General features: G+C 34.3%; 2 protein-coding genes across 3 annotated transcripts in view; one reads left to right on the top strand and one right to left on the bottom strand.

Annotated features, from left to right (window-relative positions):
- Positions 1-27,327, top strand: part of LOC143234511 (kinesin heavy chain-like) — a 367,254-nt gene that overhangs the window by 177,079 nt on the left and 162,848 nt on the right. The gene's annotated exons all lie outside the window — the stretch shown is intronic.
- LOC143234513 (twist-related protein 2-like) lies at positions 10,015-26,266 on the bottom strand. Of its 2 annotated transcripts, XM_076471922.1 has the most exons (4): positions 26,038-26,266; positions 24,400-24,500; positions 20,932-21,956; positions 10,015-12,253 (listed from the first exon to the last, which is right to left on the bottom strand). In XM_076471922.1, exon 3 carries the CDS (start codon positions 21,675-21,677, stop codon positions 20,967-20,969), a length of 711 nt encoding a protein of 236 aa, XP_076328037.1. In that variant the 5' UTR covers positions 21,678-21,956; positions 24,400-24,500; positions 26,038-26,266; the 3' UTR covers positions 10,015-12,253; positions 20,932-20,966. The 2 variants fall into 2 exon arrangements, with proteins under 2 accessions (XP_076328037.1, XP_076328038.1); XM_076471923.1 differs by lacking the exon at positions 26,038-26,266 and having other exon boundaries at positions 24,400-24,559.

Genomic DNA, 27,327 nt, shown 5'->3' with positions numbered 1-27,327 from the left:
TAAAACCTTCAGCCTGCTTTAATTGTAAGGTTATTGAATAATATAGAAATTAACCATAGTGAATGTTCCAAAAACATTAGTTTTGACACGTTAACCACTGTGAAAAACAACAAACTTAAACAAGAGCATTCAGATGCTCACCTGCTCTGTATCTCCAGTAAAAGTTGTTTCTGAACACCGTAGAAATCTGACGTGGCGCTGCTGGAGGAAGACTCTACACATTAGAAATTGAGTCAAGCGATATTCAAATTATTTCACAACTCGAAAGTTTAAAAACAAAGTGAACTCATGGTGAAGCGTCTTTAAGTATGTAATCTCATTTAATCACGTTTCTAATTAAACTAATGGTTGATCTACATGACAGGGGGAAAATAAGTTATTACAGATTATATCTAATCCAAAATGATGACGTAAAACGAGTTTTTGTGAAAAGAATTACACCTTTCTGTAAAACAGCAGAGGAAAACATGGCTGCACAAGTGTTCTAAATTTTATATAAAATGGCCTGACATGGCAAAGCGCGTAAAGCGCCCGACTCGTAATCCGAGGGTCGCGGGTTCGCGCCCGCGTCGCGCTAAACATGCTCGCCCTCCCAGCCGTTGGGGCGTTATAATGTGACGGTCAATCCTACTTTTCGTTGGTAAAAGAGTAACCCAAGAGTTGGTGGTGGGTGGTGATGACTAGCTACCTTCCCTCTAGTCTTACACTGCTAAATTAGGGACGGCTAGCACAGATAGCCCTCGAGTAGCTTTGTGCGAAATTCCAAAAAAAAAAACAACAAAAAATTTATATAAAATAATAATAATATATACTTTAATATAAATACTTATAAATATATAACGAGTTAAGAGTTTCATACTGAAATAAAAGTGAATATACTTTCAAACAAACTTTCTCTGTTTGTGATTTAAATATTACTAAATCCATGTACGTGCTTTCAGTTTCCTTTCTTAGAACTATGCATATAGTATTTCTGATGCGGTACTAGTTTTCACGTAAATAGTATTACCCATCGAGATCTTATTTAGTTGTGGGATAATCTCAGAAAAACGAATTACCGAAACGACGAAATAGAAAAATAATAAAAAGTTAGCTATCTTCTAACACAAGTTAAAACATAAGATCTAACATAAGATTCGTTAGGAAAAACAAACAAAAGCTACACGCTGAAGCTGAGAACTTGTTTATTTGTTTTTCTGAATTTCGCACAAAGCTACATGAGCGCTATCTGCGCTAGCCGTCCCTAATTAGCAGTGTAAGACTAGAGGGAAGGCAGCTAGTCATCACCACCCACCGTCAACTCTTGGGCTACTCTGTTACCAACGGATAGTGGGATTGACCGACATTATAACGCCCCCACGTCTGAAAGGACGAGCATGTTTGGTGCGACGGGGATTCGAACCCACGACCTTCGGATTAGGAGTAGAACTCCTTAACAGGCTTGGCCGTTCCGGGTCAGGTGAGAACTCCGCCAACGGTAACCTGGTTTATCTGTAGAATTGTTATAGTAGTATTATAAGTAAATACATAATGTTATTTTTTATCCTTATTGTACTTTCATACAACAGAACGCTACTGGATGTAACACTGTCATTGTACTCTTGTTCATCTCAAGTGTTCCAAGGTGGGTCGCAGGTTCGAACACCCATCACAATAAATATGGTTGTCCTTTCAGCCTTGGGGGCGTTATTATGTGACGGTCATTCCCACTATTCGTTGGTAAGAGAGTAGCCCCAAGAGTTGGCGGTAGGCTATAACGACTAGCTGCCTTCCCTGTAGTCTTACACTCTTAAGATAGGGACGGCTAGCGCAGTTAGCCCTCGTGTAACTGTGCGCGAAATTCAAGAATAACCAACTACGGTAGGACTGTGTTTGGTCGTTCCAGTTTGATATCTTGTTTAAAGTTTGAAGTATGACAGTGCTTTTCTCTATATTGTTATAACAAAGAGAAAAACATTGAAAGACAAGTTCCTAACACTAGAGTTAAATAATGCACGCATAGACTTCTCGTTAAACCAGGAGTATTCTAAAGCAGATCAGTTATCATAAAGAAACTCGACAAGTATTGGTTAAGACAAAAGATAACTTTAACTGATTCTGTTGAAGCACTGAGCAAGAAACAACAGATGCATATATTACCGCAATAGGAAAGGATGTTACAACACTATAAAGTGGATCAATAAATCCATCTATCTTCCAAACAAGCAATGAAGTGGAGTCCCGGACAAAGATCCTGGCTGACAAAAAAATTTACTAGTGGTGACCCAGATAGAGATTCTGACTGACAGAAAGAATCACGTGAAGAATGATCTTACATAACATCCCGAGTATATAAGTTAGTTGTTTATGTATTCCCATCTCAAGTTAGTTTACACTTGGTGTTAATACCATATCAGTTAGTTTACACTTGGTGTTAATACCATATTAATTAGTTCACACTTGGTGTTCCTACCACATCAGTTAGTTTACACTTGGTGTTAATACCATATCAGTTAGTTTACACTTGGTGTTAATACCACATCAGTTAGTTCACACTTGGTGTTCCTACCACATCAGTTAGTTCATACTTGGTGTTAATACCATATAAGTTAGTTTACACTTGGTGTTAATACCATATTAATTAGTTCACACTTGGTGTTCCTACCACATCAGTTAGTTTATTCTTGGTGTTCCTACGGCATCAGTTAGTTCACACTTGGTGTTCCTACCACATCAGTTAGTTTACACTTGGTGTTAATACCACATCAGTTAGTTTATTCTTGGTGTTCCTACGGCATCAGTTAGTTCACACTTGGTGTTAATACCACATCAGTTAGTTTATTCTTGGTGTTCCTACGGCATCAGTTAGTTCACACTTGGTGTTTCTACCACATCAGTTAGTTTACACTTGGTGTTAATACCATATCAGTTTATTATTGGTGTTCAGTTTTCTCTGATATGTTGTAATTGATTCCTCGAATTTTCGACTTACTGAAATATTTATTTGAAACGTGTCTTACAGCACTTACAATAATTTTAATGTGATAATTTGAAACGTGTCGTACATCACTTACAATAATTTTAATGTGACAATTTGAAACGTGTCGTACATCATTACAATAATTTTAATGTGACAATTTGAAACGTGTCATACAGCACTTACAATAATTTTAATGTGATAATTTGAAACGTGTCATACAGCACTTACAATAATTTTAATGTGACAATTTGAAACGTGTCGTACATCATTACAATAATTTTAATGTGATAATTTGAAACGTGTCATACAGCACTTACAATAATTTTAATGTGACAATTTGAAACGTGTCGTACATCACTTACAATAATTTTAATATGACAATTTGAAACGTGTCGTACATCACTTACAATAATTTTAATGTGACAATTTGAAACGTGTCATACAACACTTACAATAATTTTAATGTGACAATTTGTAACGTGTCATACAACACTTACAATAATTTTAATGTGACGATTCGAAACGTGTCGTACAGCACTTACAATAATTTCAATGTGACAATTTGAAACGTGTCGTACATCACTTACAATAATTTTAATGTGACAATTTGAAACGTGTCATACAACACTTACAATAATTTTAATGTGACAATTTGTAACGTGTCATACAACACTTACAATAATTTTAATGTGACGATTCGAAACGTGTCGTACAGCACTTACAATAATTTCAATGTGACAATTTTCAGGAATTCATGAAAGATCTCACTGTTCTTGAAATATTTCTATGTTAAACTATGACATGTAGGGAACGTGTTTGGTACACGGAATATGTAATATCTTTACAACAGAAACTTCCAACTGTAAGTACAACAGTTGAGAAACCATTCAACGAAAACACTTTATTTCTGTAATACTCTTCCATTTCTAGTTATTCAATACAGTTTTAAAACGAACACTTACGGAACATGCGCAAACACAAAACTCACTCCTTTACATACAAACTCGATAAAAATATTCAACGAATGTCGTCATCACATTGTAAACATATGAGCTAAGATTAAACTGAGTTAATTTATGAACGAGCCTGTTGTGAAAATATATTATCTGAATTTAGTCATAGAACAGTTTTGATATTTTAAAATATATCGCCAAAACCCATGTAAATACCAACATAAATCAATATAATGTGAGCCAGATACACTATTTTCATCTTACTTCATTCATAATGCTAAAAAAAATCCCTTAATATGTTAAATATTGGTATATGTATATATTTTAAGAACCCAACAGTAAAAGTACAGAACAATATGTTATATAATATGTCAACCATAGTTCATCTGTAATATTTAGTGCTAATGAGGCCTTTTGTATAATACCAGAGTTCACTAAGCAGGCAGCGATCCACGTGTTACATATATATCATCAATTTCATGAGCAACGACTATTATAAAAAATTGAAAAACGTTTGTTTAAACATTGTCCCTGTAACTTCTATTCCCCAAACCACGTGTGATGAGGATGCCCAAGTAGAATAATCAACCATCCTAGGTCATTATATTTATTAGTTTGTATTAAAGAAATTAAAATAATTGAATTCTAACCTAAATCAGTACAGTAAAGGAATGCGTTAAAACAACTTTAAATCACTGTACATGTTCTGTCTTATTCTGTTTGAAGTATTACTTGCCATTTATTTCAGTAATAATGTTTTATTCTGTGTGCGATAAAATGCCAAGTTAGTTTTGTTTACACAAACGCAACACAAAACATTTCGAATAGTTTAACCCGTGCAACTCATTCTTGTCAGAAATATATTGCACAGTTTGATTGTCACCCACAAAACATTATCGCTACTGTAACTCGCATAGTTAAATATAAAGTGGAAAATATTGCACTGTTTGTTTGTCACCCGAAAAAGACTTTCGTTACAACAACTCTCTTATGAAAATATTGCACGGTTGGTTTATCACCCAGCAAAGATTTCCGTTACTACAACTGACATATGAAAATACACATTGAAAAATATTGCACGGTTGGTTTATCACCCAGCAAAGATTTCCGTTACTACAACTGACATATGAAAATACACATTGAAAAATATTGCACAGTTGGTTTATCACCCAGTTGAGATTTCTGTTACTGCAACGGACATATGAAAATACACATTGAAAAATATTGCACGGTTGGTTTGTCACCCAGCAAAGATTTCCGTTACTGCAACTGACATATGAAAATACACATTGAAAAATATTGCACGGTTGTTTTGTCACCCATAAAATATTATATTATTGCAACTGACATATGAAAATACACATTGAAAAATATTGCATGGTTGGTTTGTCACCCAGAAAAGATTCCCGTTACTACAACTGACATATGAAAATACACATTGAAAACTATTTATGACAAGTGCCGTTTGCTTTTTCAATTTACCATTATATAGAGTATTATTGGTTTATTCATAAAAGATCCATATAAAACTATTTTAAATAACATTACATATTTTACCACTAAAGACCATTAACAAACAAATGCAAAACACATGCTCACAGTAAAGATAGGAACAAGTGCCCCTAAACTAATATACTGACTTCTGACCTCAAAATAAAAGTATGACACAAATGTTAAAGTAACGGAGTTGCTTCGACCTCAATCTCGAGGTTCTGTACAATATACAACTGTCGGAAAACAAGGTTTGAATTATTAAATCTAATTGTAACAATTATTAGATGAAAGAACAAAAAAAATAGTTGTACACAGATAAAATGATTTATTTGTTAATATATAAATAACAAGAAACAAATGTCAGAAAAACGTTTGTTCAGAACAACAACATTCTAAGGAATCCCATCAGCAACATCGACAGGAGTAGAGACGAGTGTCAACAATGTCTTCCTTAGATTGACCAACAATATCGACAAGAGTAGAGACGAGTGTCAACAATGTCTTCTCAACATTGACCAACAATATCGACAACAGTAGAGACGAGTGTCAACAATGTCTTCTCTACATTGACCAACAATATCGACAGGAGTAGAGACGAGTGTCAACAATGTCTTCTCAACATTGACCAACAATATCGACAAGAGTAGAGACGAGTGTCAACAATGTCTTCTCTACATTGACCAACAATATCGACAGGAGTAGAGACGAGTGTCAACAATGTCTTCCTTAGATTGAACAACAATATCGACAGGAGTAGAGACGAGTGTCAACAATGTCTTCCTTAGATTGACCAACAATATCGACAAGAGTAGAGACGAGTGTCAACAATGTCTTCTCAACATTGACCAATAATATCGAGAAAAATAGAGACGAGTGTCAACAATGTCTTCCCTAGATTGACCAACAATATCGACAAGAGTAGAGACGAGTGTTAACAATATCTTCTCTAGATTGACCAACAATATCGACAAAAGTAGAGACGAGTGCCAACAATGTCTTCTCTATTGACCAACATTATCGACAAAAGTAGAGACGAGTGTCAACAATGTCTTCTCAACATTGACCAACAATATCGACAAAAGTAGAGACGAGTGTCAACAATGTCTTCCCTAGATTGACCAACAATATCGACAAAAGTAGAGACGAGTGTCAACAATGTCTTCCCTAGATTGACCAACAATATCGACAAAAGTAGAGACGAGTGTCAACAATGTCTTCCCAACATTGACCAACAATATCGACAAAAGTAGAGACGAGTGTCAACAATGTCTCCCTAGATTGACCAACAATATCGACAAAAGTAGAGACGAGTGTCAACAATGTCTTCCCTAGATTGACCAACAATATCGACAAAAGTAGAGACGAGTGTCAACAATGTCTTCTCAACATTGACCAACAATATCGACAAGAGTAGAGACGAGTGTCAACAATGTCTTCTCTACATTGACCAACAATATCGACAGGAGTAGAGACGAGTGTCAACAATGTCTTCCTTAGATTGAACAACAATATCGACAGGAGTAGAGACGAGTGTCAACAATGTCTTCCTTAGATTGAACAACAATATCGACATGAGTAGAGACGAGTGCCAACAATGTCTTCTATTGACCAACATTATCGACAAAAGTAGAGACGAGTGTCAACAATGTCTTCTCAACATTGATCAACAATATCGACAAAAGTAGAGACGAGTATCAACAATGTCTTCTCAACATTGACCAACAATATCGACAAGAGTAGAGACGAGTGTCAACAATGTCTTCTCTACATTGACCAACAATATCGACAGGAGTAGAGACGAGTGTCAACAATGTCTTCCTTAGATTGAACAACAATATCGACATGAGTAGAGACGAGTGCCAACAATGTCTTCTCTATTGACCAACATTATCGACAAAAGTAGAGACGAGTGTCAACAATGTCTTCTCAACATTGACCAACAATATCGACAAAAGTAGAGACGAGTGTCAACAATGTCTTCCCTAGATTGACCAACAATATCGACAGGAGTAGAGACGAGTGTCAACAATGTCTTCCTTAGATTGACCAACAATATCGACAGGAGTAGAGACGAGTGTCAACAATGTCTTCTTAGATTGACCAACAATATCGACAAGAGTAGAGACGAGTGTCAACAATGTCTTCTCAACATTGACCAATAATATCGACAAAAGTAGAGACGAGTGTCAACAATGTCTTCCCTAGATTGACCAACAATATCGACAAGAGTAGAGACGAGTGTTAACAATATCTTCTCTAGATTGACCAACAATATCGACAAAAGTAGAGACGAGTGCCAACAATGTCTTCTCTATTGACCAACATTATCGACAAAAGTAGAGACGAGTGTCAACAATGTCTTCTCAACATTGACCAACAATATCGACAAAAGTAGAGACGAGTGTCAACAATGTCTTCCCTAGATTGACCAACAATATCGACAAAAGTAGAGACGAGTGTCAACAATGTCTTCCCTAGATTGACCAACAATATCGACAAAAGTAGAGACGAGTGTCAACAATGTCTCCCTAGATTGACAAATAATATCGACAAAAGTAGAGACGAGTGTCAACAATGTCTTCCCTAGATTGACCAACAATATCGACAAAAGTAGAGACGAGTGTCAACAATGTCTTCTCAACATTGATCAACAATATCGACAAAAGTAGAGACGAGTATCAACAATGTCTTCTCTACATTGACCAACAATATCGACAGGAGTAGAGACGAGTGTCAACAATGTCTTCTCAACATTGACCAACAATATCGACAAGAGTAGAGACGAGTGTCAACAATGTCTTCTCTAGATTGACCAACAATATCGACAGGAGTAGAGACGAGTGTCAACAATGTCTTCCTTAGATTGAACAACAATATCGACATGAGTAGAGACGAGTGCCAACAATGTCTTCTCTATTGACCAACATTATCGACAAAAGTAGAGACGAGTGTCAACAATGTCTTCTCAACATTGACCAACAATATCGACAAAAGTAGAGACGAGTGTCAACAATGTCTTCCCTAGATTGACCAACAATATCGACAGGAGTAGAGACGAGTGTCAACAATGTCTTCTCAACATTGACCAACAATATCGACAAGAGTAGAGACGAGTGTCAACAATGTCTTCTCTACATTGACCAACAATATCGACAGGAGTAGAGACGAGTGTCAACAATGTCTTCCTTAGATTGAACAACAATATCGACATGAGTAGAGACGAGTGCCAACAATGTCTTCTCTATTGACCAACATTATCGACAAAAGTAGAGACGAGTGTCAACAATGTCTTCTCAACATTGACCAACAATATCGACAAAAGTAGAGACGAGTGTCAACAATGTCTTCCCTAGATTGACCAACAATATCGACAAAAGTAGAGACGAGTGTCAACAATGTCTTCCCTAGATTGACCAACAATATCGACAGGAGTAGAGACGAGTGTCAACAATGTCTTCCTTAGATTGAACAACAATATCGACATGAGTAGAGACGAGTGCCAACAATGTCTTCTCTATTGACCAACATTATCGACAAAAGTAGAGACGAGTGTCAACAATGTCTTCTCAACATTGACCAACAATATCGACAAAAGTAGAGACGAGTGTCAACAATGTCTTCCCTAGATTGACCAACAATATCGACAAAAGTAGAGACGAGTGTCAACAATGTCTTCTCTATTGACCAACATTATCGACAAAAGTAGAGACGAGTGTCAACAATGTCTTCTCAGATTGACCAACAATATCGACAAAAGTAGAGACGAGTGTCAACAATGTCTTCCCTAGATTGACCAACAATATCGACAAAAGTAGAGACGAGTGTCAACAATGTCTTCCCAACATTGACCAACAATATCGACAAAAGTAGAGACGAGTGTCAACAATGTCTCCCTAGATTGACCAACAATATCGACAAAAGTAGAGACGAGTGTCAACAATGTCTTCTCAACATTGACCAACAATATCGACAAAAGTAGAGACGAGTGTCAACAATGTCTTCCCTAGATTGACCAACAATATCGACAAAAGTAGAGACGAGTGTCAACAATGTCTTCTCAACATTGATCAACAATATCGACAAAAGTAGAGACGAGTGTCAACAATATCTTCTCAACATTGACCAACAATATCGACAAAAGTAGAGACGAGTGTCAACAATATCTTCTCTAGATTGACCAACAATATCGACAAAAGTAGAGACGAGTGTCAACAATGTTTTCCCTCGATTGAACAATAATATCGAATATTTAAGTGTAAATAATGTGGATGTTTGGATTACAAATAAACTTTTATGTTTTAAAGTTTTCAGCCTTCTTTGTTGTCTGGTGTCATTCAAGGTTTGAAAGACATTTGACAGACGTGATCGGTAAAAAGAGAATCCGTTTGGTGAATCATTAGATATAACATGACCGGTAACATAGTTGTATAATTTCACTAGCTAGGACTGAATGTGAGTATTGTTACATGTGTGTGTGCGTAAATAAGGCTTAACTTTCATCGCGTCTGAACACTTTGATGCTGATAAAAATCACAACCGGATATTGTAAAAAACAAAAATGCTGATCGAAAGCGCCGCCGTTGGTGATAATGTGGAAACTAGGAAAGAATGAATAAAGAACGTGTTATGGTGTTACCATTACATTACGAGATGATACCGATATGCTGCTTATAACCGGAAACCTGCCCTTGAAAAGACATGTCGGATGTCTCAAGAGTGGAGGGCATCCACCGACAGAAGTTTATAAAGTCGCTGGGTGATGAATCTAGAGCGTGGATCCTCAAAAAATGGTAGGCCCACCCGTGTTACGCGTGTGAAGTTGAACGTGACCCGTTTCCGGAACGAGCTTCTCACTGGTCTTTTTCCCACGTGCTCACGTGAATGAACGTTGCTCCTTTCTGTCTCTGTTTCATCTGCTCTTAAACTAAAGGATGAACAGATAAAACTGTAAAGTCTCGTCAGATGGATGAGTCATACCGAAACTAACCTGAAAAAATATACAAACGAGTTGAAGAATAATATTCATAAATGTTTTTAAAGTAGAGAAAGAAATATGAAAAACTCTTCTGAAGAAGTGGGAATCTCGTCGTAAAGGATATGAACGATATCTGAGCATCTTCACACACTCAAATCTCTCCAGTTCCAACCCTTAACAACTAAAAATATGATACATTAACAAAAGTGTTCTTCATATACCACAAATGTCGTCTTTCCTCCTCGTTCCGTACCTTACTATAGACAACTCCCCGTCACACCAAACACGCTCTCCCCTTCAGGCGTGGGGGCGTTATAAAGTCACGGTCAATCCCACTATTCCTTAGTAAAAAAGTAGTCCAAGAGTTGGCGGTGGGTGGTGATGACTAGCTGTCTTCCCTAAAGGCTCACACTGCTAAATTAGGGACGGCTAGCACAGATAGCCCTCGTGTAGCTTTGCGCAAAATTCAAAACAAACCAAACTATAGACAACTCAGGCGCTATCTTACGATTCTTCATAAGTTTAGGTAGATTTTTGCTATGGTTTAAAGACTATTGTCCTAAGTTTATATAAACGTAAAAAAAAATATATTCGATTTCTGTTAACTTGAACTTTGATGAATTTTTTATTCTCAGAACGAATATTGATATAACGTTGGAGAAAGAATGAATACGATTATATTATATACAGGAACAAAGAAACTTACACCTGTTTTCAAGTAGTTCAATATTTGAGAACTTTTAGCCATTTCAATAAAGACACTTCAGGACACTTACAGTTACAAAATACTTATCTGAAAGAGAAAAATGCCAATCAATTAATTATAACCCTTTCTTAAAATTAAAAGAACACCACCCCTTAAAGGGGCCTACATAGGATAACGCATCCCACTGTAACTGGCTAGTTCGGGGGGCGACAACCCGCTTCTCTTTAACTCTCTTCTGTCCTATGTTAAAATTAGGGGTCACATGCATTATGGCTTTAGGTATCTTGCGTTTTTGCCAATTTGAAAAGAAAAGTGATCCTTTTGTTATTTGGGTTGACGACCCCTGGGGTAGTCTGTGTCGTACAATAAGAGAACACCGCCTACTGAAGTGGTTAAAACTACTTAGATCAGGGTAACATGGACCACCAGCACAGCAGACCGATTTATTTATTGTGGGTGAGAGTTCAACAGTCAAGTAACGTGGATATTACTTTCGTTAAGTAGCCATTGGAAGTAACGTGGCTCAATTCACAGTTTTGTTTGACCATTAGACAATTCTTTCATATTTCAGTTTGACAAACAAACAGTCAAATAAAAGGACAGAGAGTTTTGCTTCAAAAGATACCGATTTCTGCGGAGTTGGATTTTCGTGTTAACTTTACTTGAACAGTGACTAATAACACGTGAACACTGGCTGTCTTGGAATAACTGAATAATGAGCAAACAACCAACTTTCCATGGAAATCATGTCAGGTAATAAACAATTTGTAAACAAATTAACGGTTTCATCTGTCTACACACCTATTGGCCAGCAGTAAGCGTGACGTCATAAAAATGTCCAGCTATAATGAATAATGCGTTTCTTGTTACTTTGAACCGCCAAAGTTTCTGGAAAATACTTAAACATGATTAGTTGAGTCTCTACTTAAGCTGTCCAATCAAAACAAACGTTGCATCTGAAGCGATATTGTGATTCTCCGCGTAAACTTGATGTGAACTTCTGTCCAGAAGTTTCATCAAAACACTCTTCCTGTGGTCACGCAAACAACATGATGGCCCATTAGAAATGTCCAAAGGACGCCTGTAGATTCGGATCAACAAGCTAGTTCTTGGCCACCCAGCTCTGCTGCACAACAGCATAGTTTATGGTTTCGGTTTTGTTTCATCTGTGGAAAAAGAGAAAAAAAAAAATAGTTTCATTTCTCGTCCCTAGTTTTGTGAACGTAAGATAACTGACAAAATGAACGTAAGATAACAACTGACAAAATAAACGTAAGATAACTGACAAAACGAACATAAAACTAACAAATTTTTCATTTTAAAACTTGATATTATTCAGTAACAACTACCGAATATCAGATGACATAATAGACAGATCAGGTAGTAGACATCAAATAACATAGGAGGTAGCGGACATTAGATGACATAGCAGCTAGTGTATATTATGTGACATTACAGGTGGCGGAATATTAATTGACAGAGCAGGTAGTGGTTATAAAATGACATAGAAGGTAGCAGATATCAGTTCATATAGTGGGTAATGTGTGAGAGATGTGTTTGTTTACCCATGGTGATGCGTGGACTCCATGAACCTTGTTTTAAGTTTTTTTCTTTATCGTTAGTTTTGTGATTTTGTTCCCGTAGACACAACAAGTATAAATATTATTCATTTACTCACAAAAAAGGCTTAGTTATTACATACATTACTTTTACCCTCATCTCTTTTTCTAAGGATTGAACATCGTTATGTGAAAGTGAAATGTTTCCGCTTGACCTCAATTTTCGTTTCTTCGGAAAAAGACAAAGATTGAACTCGACAGAAACAAGTAATCTAATCCTTAATGTCATCGTTATGTTCTCAGACAATCATAGCTGCTAAACTAACATGAACAGCTGTGTTTATGGTTCTGCACGCGGTTTTTTTTATTAGGCCTAATGTTTTAAGGGGCTCTGATTCAGTATCTCGCTCACATTTATAGTTGTTTCTTACCTAACATAAAGTTCATTTTTAAAAGATTTATAACATAACATCTCGTGTCTTTTTTTTTTGTTACCAGTATCTCGCAGATGCAATAAATGAAAATTTCTTAGCGACTACATTTGAAATCAGCTTTATCTATTACATCCGGTCAAACGTATTTATTCAATTTTTAGATACATATATATTTATATATGACAATTTTTATTCAACTTTTGTTAATAAAATTTTTATTCAGCTTTTCAACTAATAATGCATTTGTATACAAATTTGTTATCAATTTCTAGCCATGAAGCTACCAATTATATATCAGCTAAACATCATGTACCAGTCTCTGGTTTTGTGGTTACTTGTTATAGAATAGCCTAACATGATGTACCAGTCACTGGTTCCGTAATTACTTGTTAAAATGTCTTTAACACGACGTACAAGTCTCTAATTCTGTAGTTACTTGTTAAAGATGTCTTAAACACGACGTACTAGTCTCTAATTCTGTAGTTACTTGTTAAAGATGTCTTAAACACGACGTACTAGTCTCTGGTTCTGTAGTTACTTGTTAAAGATGTCTTTAACACAAAGTACAAGTCTCTGGTTCTGTAGTTACTTGTTAAAGATGTCTTTAACACAAAGTACAAGTCTCTGGTTCTGTAGTTACTTGTTAAAGATGTCTTTAACACGACGTACTAGTCTCTGGTTCTGTAGTTACTTGTTAAAGATGTCTTTAACACGACGTACTAGTCTCTGGTTCTGTAGTTACTTGTTAAAGATGTCTTTAACACGAAGTACAAGTCTCTGGTTCTGTAGTTACTTGTTAAAGATGTCTTTAACACGAAGTACAAGTCTCTAATTCTGTAGTTACTTGTTAAAGATGTCTTAAACACGACGTACTAGTCTCTGGTTCTGTAGTTACTTGTTAAAGATGTCTTTAACACAAAGTACAAGTCTCTGGTTCTGTAGTTACTTGTTAAAGATGTCTTAAACACGACGTACTAGTCTCTAATTCTGTAGTTACTTGTTAAAGATGTCTTTAACACGAAGTACAAGTCTCTGGTTCTGTAGTTACTTGTTAAAGATGTCTTAAACACGAAGTACAAGTCTCTGGTTCTGTAGTTACTTGTTAAAGATGTCTTAGACACGAAGTACAAGTCTCTGGTTCTGTAGTTACTTGTTAAAGATGTCTTAAACACGACGTACTAGTCTCTGGTTCTGTAGTTACTTGTTAAAGATGTCTTTAACACGATGTACCAGTCTTCGATTCTGTAGTTACTTGTTAAAGATGTCTTTAACACGAAGTACAAGTCTCTGGTTCTGTAGTTACTTGTTAAAGATGTCTTAAACACGAAGTACAAGTCTCTGGTTCTGTAGTTACTTGTTAAAGATGTCTTAGACACGAAGTACAAGTCTCTGGTTCTGTAGTTACTTGTTAAAGATGTCTTAAACACGACGTAGTAGTCTCTGGTTCTGTAGTTACTTGTTAAAGATGTCTTTAACACGATGTACCAGTCTTCGATTCTGTAGTTACTTGTTAAAGATGTCTTTAACATGATATATCAGTCTGTGGTTCTGTCGGTGCCATGAAGAACCAAAAAGCAACACAAGTTTATTACATCAACCACTTGAGTTTCTTTATAATACAAGAAAAAAATGTGTACAGACATGGTTCATCTACTTAAAAAGTGTAGTCACTTGTTGTCCCAACATATCTTTCTAGCAAGGAATTCAACATTGAGCTTTTGGACCGGAAATAATTATTTGGACAGATAAAAGTCCTTGCTTAACAAACTGGGACATAAGGACAGAGTGCTTGACAAGACAATGACCAACGGACACAATTTGAGTTCGAACTGCTTTTCGTCACGTGTAGGTCACACGTAAATTTAAGTTAGTGGTTATTTACTTTTAAGTGTAAAGTACAGCATTTGTAGGATACTAGAAAGTGTACATTTGAATTCAAAATAAAGATTTATTTATGATCTTCAGACGAAAAAAAAATAACAAAAAATAACAATAGCTTATAGCTCTTTACTTAGAAAATTATGTGGCACAATTTAAGGATCTTGGAATGGGATACAACCCCTTACTCCTCAGATCCGTGTAGGACAGAATAAACAAAGTACTAAAGCTGTTTTTCTTATAAAAGTTAGGCCTAGAGGATGGGTCGCTTGACTCACATTTTGCAGGTTTCAAATCCCTGTCATCAAACATGCTATCTGTGGGGGCATTATAATGTCACATTCAATCTCACTATTCGTTGCTATAAGAGTAGTCCAACATTTTGACTGCTATATTAAAGAGGACTAGCTTTTATACCTCTAACATAGTTTTGCGCGAAATTCAGACCAAACCAATATAATATAAGTCATACTGCTATTGGACATGTGAGAGTGTAGCGTTTGAAATCTTACAATTCATCAATTAGTGACGAATGTACATCTTTCCAATCTGTACACTTGAGATGAAAATACGTACAACAAAATATAAGTCAAGTAAGAAAACGGCTCAAGTTAGTCTCTGGTGACCAGATTACATAAACTGTAAGAACCGTTCATTTGTTAACAATTAAATATAAAGTACGTAACAGAAGTAAGTACTATGACAAATAAACAGTATCGATTAGAGAGCTTCAAATACATCAAAACAAGCTGTACATTTTAGGGATAGTCATGAGGTAATACGGCAACAAACGAGAGTATACGGTGGCATTACTACTTTCTCTGTACGTATTGAGTTATCAATCTGCTTTGGTTCATTTTCCACACAAAAAAGTCGTATTAGTCTGTGAGGCTTCGCCACGAGACAAGAAACAGATTATAAACCGTGGGTATCTCCAATTTTATGGTCAGGTTAATTCTGTGAATATTATAAGGACATACGATCTTCCTCAGATTCATAAAAATAAATTAACATACAAAAACAGCAAGGAAATTCGTTTCTTGGTCCTTTATGGACTTTATACATCCTGTGTTGTTGGACTACTGAGGATGTTTTAAACATGTCAGCAGGGACTGTTTCGTATGTAACATTTTCCAGATGTATCAGAAAAGGGCAAGGAATTTTGAACTTCGTAAAACATCTATAAACATATTACAAAGTTTTCCATTGTATTTAGCACCACCTATAATCATTACCCAATAGTACAGCATATTAAATATTACCACCCCAGTACCCCATATATATTTATAGCAAGAGTAGATTAACCAACGAACTTTCCAGTATTTCATTGTGGGTTTGAGTTCTGGTACTAAACTGCTTTAGTGAGTTACTGAGGTCTTGATTCGGTTGCGATTTGAATTTTTAAAATGAATTTCCAAACCCTTGAGTTGTTTTTGTGTTAGTTTTTGTTAACGTAATAACTAATCTTGGCTTACTTGTGTTTTGGGTTTATGCTCGTGTACTGTTTCAATCACATTGTGACTTAGAAATATCTAAAAGTGTTCAGTCTTCGCTTAGTACTATACTTTACACTAGGTGGCGTGATGAATGAATAAAAAAATGTGAATAGAGCTAACACAGCACGAATGTTTTTCACCTTAAATATAAAAATGTTCGTTGGGTAACACTACTTCCGGTGGACCAGACCGAGATCAGGAGAAGTGTAAAAATGTGAAGCTATCCTGACGATCAAATAACAGGTTTACTTAAGTAATTCAGTTTAAAGGTCATTTATACTACTGCTTTCACGTGATCTCTAATATTAAAAGTACTTATTGAAACGCTCCAAATGAATGTAAGTTAGTGTCTTGAATGTTAATTAGTGTCTTGAATGTAAGTTAGTGTCTTGAATGTAAGTTAGTGTCTTGAATGTAAGTTACTGTCTTGAATGTGAATTAGTGTCTTGAATGTAAGTTAGTGTCTTGAATGTGAATTAGTGTCTTGAATGTGAGTTAGTGTCTTGAATGTGAGTTAGTGTCTTGAATGTAAGTTAGTGCCCTGAATCTCTTCAAATACAGTTGTTTCATTTAAGTTCTGCTGAAAATGGAAGAATGTATTAATATTGTACTAATACCGTACAAATCTTTTATATTGTACTAATATCATACAGATGTATTTATATTGTACTAATACTATACAAATGTATTTATATTGTACTAATATCATACAGATATATTTATATTGCACTAATATCATACAGATATATTTATATTGTACTAATATCATACAGATGTATTTATATTGTACTAATACTATACAAATGTATTTATATTGTACTAATATCATACAGATATATTTATATTGTACTAATATCATACAGATATATTTATATTGTACTAATATCATACAGATATATTTATATTGTACTAATATCATACAGATATATTTATATTGTACTAATATCATACAGATGTATTTATATTGTACTAATACCGTACAGATGTATTTATATTGTACTAATACTATGCAGATGTATTTATATTGTACTAATATCATACAGATGCATTTATATTGTACTAATATCATACAGATGTATTTATATTGTACTAATACTATACAGATGTATTTATATTGTACTAATACTATACAGATGTATTTATATTGTACTAATACCGTACAGATGTATTTATATTGTACTAATATCATACAGATGCATTTATATTGTACTAATATCATACAGATGTATTTATATTGTACTAATACTATACAGATGTATTTATATTGTACTAATATCATACAGATGTATTAATATTGTACTAATACCGTACAGATGTATTTATATTGTACTAATACTATACAGATGTATTTATATTGTACTAATATCATACAGATGTATTTATATTGTACTAACAATATACAGATGTATTTATATTGTACTAATATCATACAGATGTATTAATATTGTACTAATACCGTACAGATGTATTTATATTGTACTAATACTATACAGATGTATTTATATTGTACTAATATCATACAGATGTATTTATATTGTACTAATACTATACAGATGTATTTATATTGTACTAATACCGTACAGATGTATTTGTATTGTACTAATACCGTACAGATGTATTTGTATTGTACTAATACTATACAGATGCATTTATATTGTACTAATATCATACAGATGTATTTATATTGTACTAATACTATACAGATGTATTTATATTGTACTAATATCATACAGATGTATTAATATTGTACTAATACCGTACAGATGTATTTATATTGTACTAATACTATACAGATGTATTTATATTGTACTAATATCATACAGATGTATTAATATTGTACTAATACCGTACAGATGTATTTATATTGTACTAATACTATACAGATGTATTTATATTGTACTAATATCATACAGATGTATTTATATTGTACTAACAATATACAGATGTATTTATATTGTACTAATACTATACAGATGTATTTATATTGTACTAATATCATACAGATGTATTAATATTGTACTAATACCGTACAGATGTATTTATATTGTACTAATACTATACAGATGTATTTATATTGTACTAATATCATACAGATGTATTTATATTGTACTAATACTATACAGATGTATTTATATTGTACTAATACCGTACAGATGTATTTGTATTGTACTAATACCGTACAGATGTATTTGTATTGTACTAATACTATACAGATGCATTTATATTGTACTAATATCATACAGATGTATTTATATTGTACTAATACTATACAGATGTATTTATATTGTACTAATATCATACAGATGTATTAATATTGTACTAATACCGTACAGATGTATTTATATTGTACTAATACTATACAGATGTATTTATATTGTACTAATATCATACAGATGTATTTATATTGTACTAACAATATACAGATGTATTTATATTGTACTAATACTATACAGATGTATTTATATTGTACTAATATCATACAGATGTATTAATATTGTACTAATACCGTACAGATGTATTTATATTGTACTAATACTATACAGATGTATTTATATTGTACTAATATCATACAGATGTATTTATATTGTACTAATACTATACAGATGTATTTATATTGTACTAATACCGTACAGATGTATTTGTATTGTACTAATACCGTACAGATGTATTTGTATTGTACTAATACTATACAGATGTATTTATATTGTACTAACAATATACAGATGTATTTGTAGTGTATTAACACCATACAAATGTATTTGTATTGTGATACTAGCCTTACAAGAATAAATTGTAGTTATGGTTTAGTGCTATAATACGAAAGTAAAGTTCACGTATCTATATGACTAACTGTTGCTTTAGAAACACAACGAAATTCCTTACGTATTAGAAAGCAAAGGCCAGTGACAGTGGGTTACTGTACTTCCAAGGGTGAAACATTTTCACAAAGCAACAAACATTTTAAATTAAAGTTGGGAATTGTCAGTAGTTTTGTGACGAACAGTTGTAATGAGATGTCACTTTACAGTTACATCTGAAATTAGGTAATTCATCACTACAAACTCATTAGTATATATACATACTTCCAGTCGCGTGGCGCTCGACTCGTAAACTGAGGGTCGTGGATTCGAATCCCCATCGCACCAAACGTGCTCGCCCTTTTAGCCGTGAGGGCATTATAATGTTACGGTCAGTCCCACTACTCGTTGGTAAAAAAGTAGTCCAAGAGTTGGCGGAGGGTGGTGATGACTAGCTGTCTTCCCTCTGGTTTTAGACTGCTTAATTAGAGATGGCTAACGCAGATAGTCCTCGTGTAGCTTTCCGCGAAATTAAAAACAAACACTTTGGGAAATACACTATAACTCATGAAACGATTATGAATGATAGAATGGAACTAACATAAATATTCTACCCCTTAAAATATTCAGACATAGTTCAGCATTGGAGAAACTTCTGTACAGAATTCTAGATTGGAAACCGTATTTAAGAATGTATTACACTAATTCTGAGAAGTCTCCTTGTTTTTATTATATATTATTGGTTTATTTTGTGAATCGTTAAGAGTTTTTGGAAAACAGGTTTTTTCATTTTAGAGCAAAGCCACGCTGGATCTCCCGCGGGGATAGAACCCAGGATTTTCGTGCCGTAAGCTTACCGATATTTCCTCGGGGAACCCACGTGACTCTAATGCTCTAGTACCAGTAGTTCTATTCTAAATCTAGTAATTCTTTCAGCCGAAACTCACTGCAGCACGTGATGTAACATTTGTTAAGGGACTTGGTCATCATTTCTATTCGTCACCACATCAAAATTCTGGAATGGATCCTCCCTATCATTTTTAACACCATGTTTTATAAAACATTTATGCAAAAAAACTGCTTGAGATCTGTGATTCTTTGTTTTGGTTCCTAATAGCATACGAGTTCTAACAAAATCACTAAATAACTTGGGTTTTCTATTTATTTTGATTTTAAAAAGAATGGTTGAATTTATTCAGTTCTAAAAACCCATGAGTAAAAACAAAAGGATACACATATCTGGAGCCGACTAGTGGTACCAGAAATCATCAAGCCTGCTGGGATGCGACAGATGTGGTAGTGTTCCAGGCAACATATTATACATATGTAACCAATTTTTATGAAAACAATAGTTTCGGTGTAAATTTTATTTATAAATAAGCGACATTGTAAAGTTTAGGTCAGTTCTTTAAAATGGGTGTTATTGTAACAGACAGAAGCAAAGTTACTCGATATAACAGAGCCTGTGGATCCCACCGGTTGTAAACGGTGTAAAACAAATTAAGAAGGTAATTTGACGGTTACAAATAACTGATTTAATCTAGAAACTACAGGAGCCACGAATGAGACCTGACACAACCATTGTTCAAGAAAAACGCATCTGCACATAACTGAGGAATTTCGTTCGTACTAAATTATAATAAACATTCCCGGTCTTAAAACTATTAAATATTACTCACTTTTTATTATCGTACGAGTCCCCAGAGAGACAACTCTAATGTCCTGACCAGGCCCCCTCCATCCTCCAAACGGAGAAGGCATAGCTGAGCCGCTCGTGCGCCACGTAGCTGCAAGGACTAGTCATCTTTCCATCCTGGTCATCATTTTTCAAGACTTGATAGAGGAAGTCGATGTATCTAGCTGCTAATTTAAGGGTCTGTATTTTACTCAGTTTATCAGAAGGTAATGTTGGAATGATTTTTCTGAGGGCAGCAAAGGCTTCGTTTAAATTCTGTGTCCTCTGACGTTCTCGAACATTCGCTAGAATCCTTTGGTTTTGTAGTTCCTCGAAATTTTGATACGACCTCTTACGAGGATGCCGCGTGGATTCTCGCGATCCTTGACAAGTAGGGTCACTCTTCTTTCCGGGTCGACGTTTTCCGTGTATCTTTCCGTCACCTCGGTCGTCAGATAATGTAGATATTTTCACTTCTCTGGCGGCTATTAAAGGCCGGGTTTGGAGAGAGTCCTCTATGGGATAAGTGTACAGATGAGACTGTGTCATCTCGTGGTGATCGGTATTTGGGGGTTCGGACTTTATAGGGGCAGACCAAGAAGTGTAAGCTGAAGTTGTGGTGAAAGTTGCGCTTCTATCTGACAAGGGAGAAACCGAAATTTGATCCGTGGAAAAACTGGACTCGGGAGATTTATCTGTGGTCAAAATGTCGTCCATATTTGGAAAGGGCGTCATCTCTGCCCGAAGCATTAATTAACCCTTTTGCTCTTTTGTGTTATCCAAATCAGCTCACGCAAGCAGGTCACTTTGATACTAACTGGGTTCAAATGTTAACCAATAGCTTCAGGCCAGTTAAACGCGTCTAGCTACTTGCACGTGCATCACCAGATTTAACGTGAACGCCCTCTTGCTTTACACAGCGTCCCTACTCAACCACGTGACATATTTTCCATCCAGTTGTGAGTCGAGGTTCGAAAGTGAATGAACCAATACGGGGAGTTAGAAACAACAAAGGTATGACAACATTTCCTTAAAGAAATAGGAAGTACTGAACATTGAATTTCAAACTAACAATGTAATATTACACATTTACAATCATAGTTTATATAAACATAAACGTGTTGCCTAGTATTTTATCAACTATTGACCATTAACACTATAAACATTGTAAAACTGTTTAGTTAACTAATGACAATATATACAATAATACTGTTTAGTTAACTGTTGTCTATAAATACTAGAGTATTGTTTAGTTAACTCCTGTCTATGGTTACAACAGTGCTGTTTAGTCACCTATTGTTTATGTCTACTACAGTAATGTTTAGTTAACTATTGTTTATGTCTACTACAGTATTGTTTAGTTAACTATAGTTTGTGACTATTACAGTATTGTTTAGTTAACTATAGTTTGTGACTATTACAGTATTGTTTAGTTAACTATAGTTTATGACTACTACAGTAATGTTTAGTTAACTGTTGTTTATGTATACTACAGTAATGTTTAGTTAACTGTTGTTTATGTCTACTACAGTAATGTTTAGTTAACTGTTGTTTATGTATACTATAGTGATGTTTAGTTAACTGTTGTTTATGTATACTATAGTGATGTTTAGTTAACTGTTGTTTATGTATACTACAGTAATGTTTAGTTAACTATTGTTTATGTATACTGCAGTACTGTTTATTTTACTACTAACCATATATACTACAGTAATGTTTAGTTAACTGTTGTTTATGTATACTATAGTGATGTTTAGTTAACTGTTGTTTATGTATACTACAGTGATGTTTAGTTAACTGTTGTTTATGTATACTATAGTGATGTTCAGTTAACTGTTGTTTATGTATACTATAGTGATGTTTAGTTAACTGTTGTTTATGTCTACTACAGTAATGTTTAGTTAACTGTTGTTTATGTATACTATAGTGATGTTTAGTTAACTGTTGTTTATGTATACTATAGTGATGTTTAGTTAACTGTTGTTTATGTATACTACAGTGATGTTCAGTTAACTGTTGTTTATGTATACTACAGTGATGTTTAGTTAACTGTTGTTTATGTATACTACAGTAATGTTTAGTTAACTGTTGTTTATGTATACTATATAATTAGTGATGTTGAGAAAACCCACTGGCAGAAAAAATATATATGTAAAAACGGCTCGTTTGGATTGAGAACATTTTAGAACCGACACACAATTAAAAACAGAAATCCACCGAAAAATCACCCATACTGGACTATACATTCCTTGGGACTCAGCACATGAAACAAAACAAAAACTCAACATACTAAGAAACCAAATAAACACAGCCATAAAATTGTGCTCACCAGATAAAATTAACGATGAATTAGACAAAATAAAACAATACTTCATCAACATCAATAAGTTTCCTCCACAAACCGTAGAAAACATTATATGCACACACCCAGACAGAAAGCAAAATCAACCAACTAAAGTAAATACAGCTCACGAATCAAAAAATCACGAAACCATATACTGCTGCAGACCATATGTTCCCGACACAAGGAGAAAAATAACCAACATTTGGCAAAAACTAGTAACAAAATATGACATTCCAGTTAATACCAAATTTATTCAAAAACCAGGCACAAAACTGAGGTCTATACTATGTAAAAACTACACTGACAAACACCACACCAACATTATTTATAAAATACAATGTGATAACTGCCACGACTTCTATATTGGAGAAACAAGTAGAAAAATGGAAACCAGATTCAAAGAACATAAAAAGTCACCTTCACACGTTTTCGAACACTGCAAATCAAATAAACACAACATAACAATAAAAAAACACTCAAATACTAAATAAAGAAACAAACATAAACAAACGCAAAATAAAAGAAGCCTTACTTATACAACAACTTAAACCCAAAATAAACCAATATAAAGGAACACCTTTATACCTATATTTAAAATAATATAATAAAATAAATGATATAAAGTTATATATTCAAACATCTAAGCACGCCCTCTACATTCCGACACTCAGTTACACAACCCCTTTCAAACATGTGGTCAGTTTCCGGTCAGTTACCTCTTCCTTTCTTTGTGAACCTGACGATGACCGAAGAAGGTCGAAACGTTGTTCACTCCTCTAAGTAAAAAACTTTCTCAACCGAAAAGATCCGTTTTTACATATATACAACAGTAATGTTTTGTTATATATCGTTTCTCTGTATTTTAAAATTTTTTTGTTACGTATAAAACACGGATCTTTTCTGTGCTGGAGTTGTTTGTTTTGGACTTCGTGAGCACCTTGTGAACATGTTTAAAATCACACAAAAAATATTCCAATAGTTTAAGGTATTGGTTCGTTACAAAAGTGACAATAAAATCCTCAGTGTAAATAGTGGGTGATAGGGTGCTGATGATGACTGTAGTTAAAATTAGGGACGACGGCCGATAACGTGACTTACTTTACCATAAACACAAATTGTTTATGTTACCTGTTCTTCCTGCGACACTGTCAAGTTGTATACACCAGTGTTCTGTGACGTTTCGTTTCCGCTGCTTCACGTGCTTGTCGTCATGAACGAAACCAAGTGTACTGTAAATGATTTATTTTTGTAAGACTGTATAATAATAACAATGAATCTATATAATTATAGTAAACCGTTCTTCTCAATCGGTCATTTTCTATATAATAATAATAACAATGAACCTATATAATTATAGTAAACCGTTCTTCTCAATCGGTCATTTTCTATATAATAATAATAACAATGAACCTATATAATTATAGTAAACCGTTCTTCTCAATCGGTCATTTTCTATATAATAATAATAACAATGAACCTATATAATTATAGTTAACCGTTCTTCTCGATCGGTCATTTTCTATATAATAATAATAACAATGAACCTATATAATTATAGTAAACTGTTCTTCTCAATCGGTCATTTTCTATATAATAATAATAACAATGAACCTATATAATTATAGTAAACCGTTCTTCTCGATCGGTCATTTTCTATATAATAATAATAACAATGAACCTATATAATTATAGTTAACCGTTCTTCTCAATCGGTCATTTTCTATATAATAATAATAACAATGAACCTATATAATTATAGTTAACCGTTCTTCTCAATCGGTCATTTTCAATATAATAATAATAACAATGAACCTATATAATTATAGTTAACCGTTATTCTCAATCGGTCATTTTCTATATAAATACCCTAAACAACATTTCTCCACCTGTTGTATGAAAATTATTGTACATAGACACTATTTGTATACGTACTATAACATTGTTATCCACTTATTGTAGGTATATATCGAAACATTTCATTTATCTATTGTTCTTTCCTATTACATTGTTATATAAACTAGTATTCTGAAAGAAGACATTTTATAGCCTTACTAACACGATGTTTTATGAGTTTTGCTCAACTTGTATTACAAACGAGTTTACATCAATAATTCTGTTTGGATACCTGGTATCCACAAATACTGTTTTAATTATTTTGCGAAAACTGTAAGTACTGTGCTATTGGTAAGTATAGTGTGGCCATTTTGCTTCGAGTTGTTATGTATGTTTTATGCTGCCACGGATGCTATACGAATGTTATATTTTCTGTTGTCGTCGGTACAATAACGTTATGTGATTAATTGTTCTTTATAGTGTGACGGATTTAATATTATATATCTATTTTAATATCGACGTTTGTTTAAGTCAAATTTCTACTTAGAAATCTACATACCTTATAGTGTTAAATCTGTATTGCGAAATTCCAGCCTATTCAGTAAAGCTGTAAAAGATTCTCGAGTGTAACAATCAACAATATATGTGTGTAGGTAAATATTAGTGTATCGTCTATATTGTCGTGCAGGCTGAAACTTCTGGAAACTCTCCTTACGCCTATAAATGTAACTAACGTGACGCGCCAAAAGACAGTGTATATTGTTGGGTTGCTGCAGTTGGTATAATATAAACCTCGGAAGCTTAAGTGTGATAAACTTATTAACCGGGAAAAATTAAGATATTTGGTCATAAATGTTTATAGAGCATTTCAGGCCACTTAAACTTCAGTGGATTCACATCAGACATTAATATTTTTACAAAAGCATTACATACCTTCATCGGTGGAAAACTCGACGTGTGATCAGCGAAGAACACAGAGCTAGCTAGCTCGCTGTTAAGCGAATTGTACTTCCATCAACCCGAAATTAACTCGCTCATCGTGAACCCTCGATAAGACATCAAGAAAGTTCCAGATCGGAAAGAAGTTTGTAAGTTTGTAAAACGTTTGTACATTGATCATTATTTGTAATAACCGTTATTCTAAATTGTATAACTGTTTGTACTTATATAATAAAATATATCTATGCTAAAAAAGAAAACCGTACGTACAAATCTTGTTGGTGTCATGAACGAGTTATATATCTACCTTTATCCAACTTCTAAGTCTAAATTACAGTGTAACTCAGGTTTAGGCTATTTGAAATTGTAATACGTAACAACAGACAGTATAGTGTCTAATGTTTAGAGAATATATTTAATTTTGTTTATTATTAAAACAACAGCAATATAATAGACAATATGATCAGTATTTAAAAGAATTTCATCATTATGGTTTCGTAGAAGATAAATGTATTTCATTGCACAGAGGTACGCAATTGAGACAAGTTACCCGGTTTCTTATTTCACATATACACTGGAATATTGTTGCTAAATATTGTTTATGTACACTCTATGGTTGATTTGTTTGTGAATATTATAAAACATTTTACCTGCTTACTTGTTCTATACAGTATTGCATGTGCACGCGAACGCGCCTGCGTGCCAACTACTTAAAATCTCGTGCCCTTTTCTGAAGAATTTATACGTATCACGAAATCTACCACACAAACACACTACCTGTTTAAGAACGCGGGTACATCTCTGAATGATGTAAAACAGGAGTTCCCAACCGGTGGGTCGCGAAGCCTTGGCAGGGTAGTCGCGTAGCCTTATTAGAAGTAGCTTGGGATAACATTAATTTTATTTCATCAATTACATTTTCATGCTCTTATATTTTTTTTTGTTTCGTTGCAAAGCAAAACGTGTGCTACGTTAGTTCAATGTCATTAGGTGATATTATGGGTGTATGTATGCGTGCCTGTGAGTGAATGTGCCTGTGTGAATGTGTATGTGTCTGCAACTGTATGTATGTATGTACTAGTGAGTAGCGAGTATGTGAGTGCATGCGCATGTACGTATGCTTGTGTGTCTGTTTAGCTGTGATTAAGTGTGTGTGTGCTCGCTGTCGACACGTGAGTCATATGTCCGTTGCTGATTGGTGGATGACGAATCGCGCGACTGGCCACGCTCCCTTCCCTCCCAATACTTACCCCATCATTATTCTACCTGCACCCCCCACAAGTA

Source organism: Tachypleus tridentatus, chromosome 12 (genome assembly GCF_004210375.1).
Source record: "Tachypleus tridentatus isolate NWPU-2018 chromosome 12, ASM421037v1, whole genome shotgun sequence".
Lineage (NCBI taxonomy): Eukaryota > Metazoa > Arthropoda > Merostomata > Xiphosura > Limulidae > Tachypleus > Tachypleus tridentatus.
Note: the sequence above shows the minus strand (reverse complement) of the source record. Positions and strands in the feature narration are given on the sequence as shown.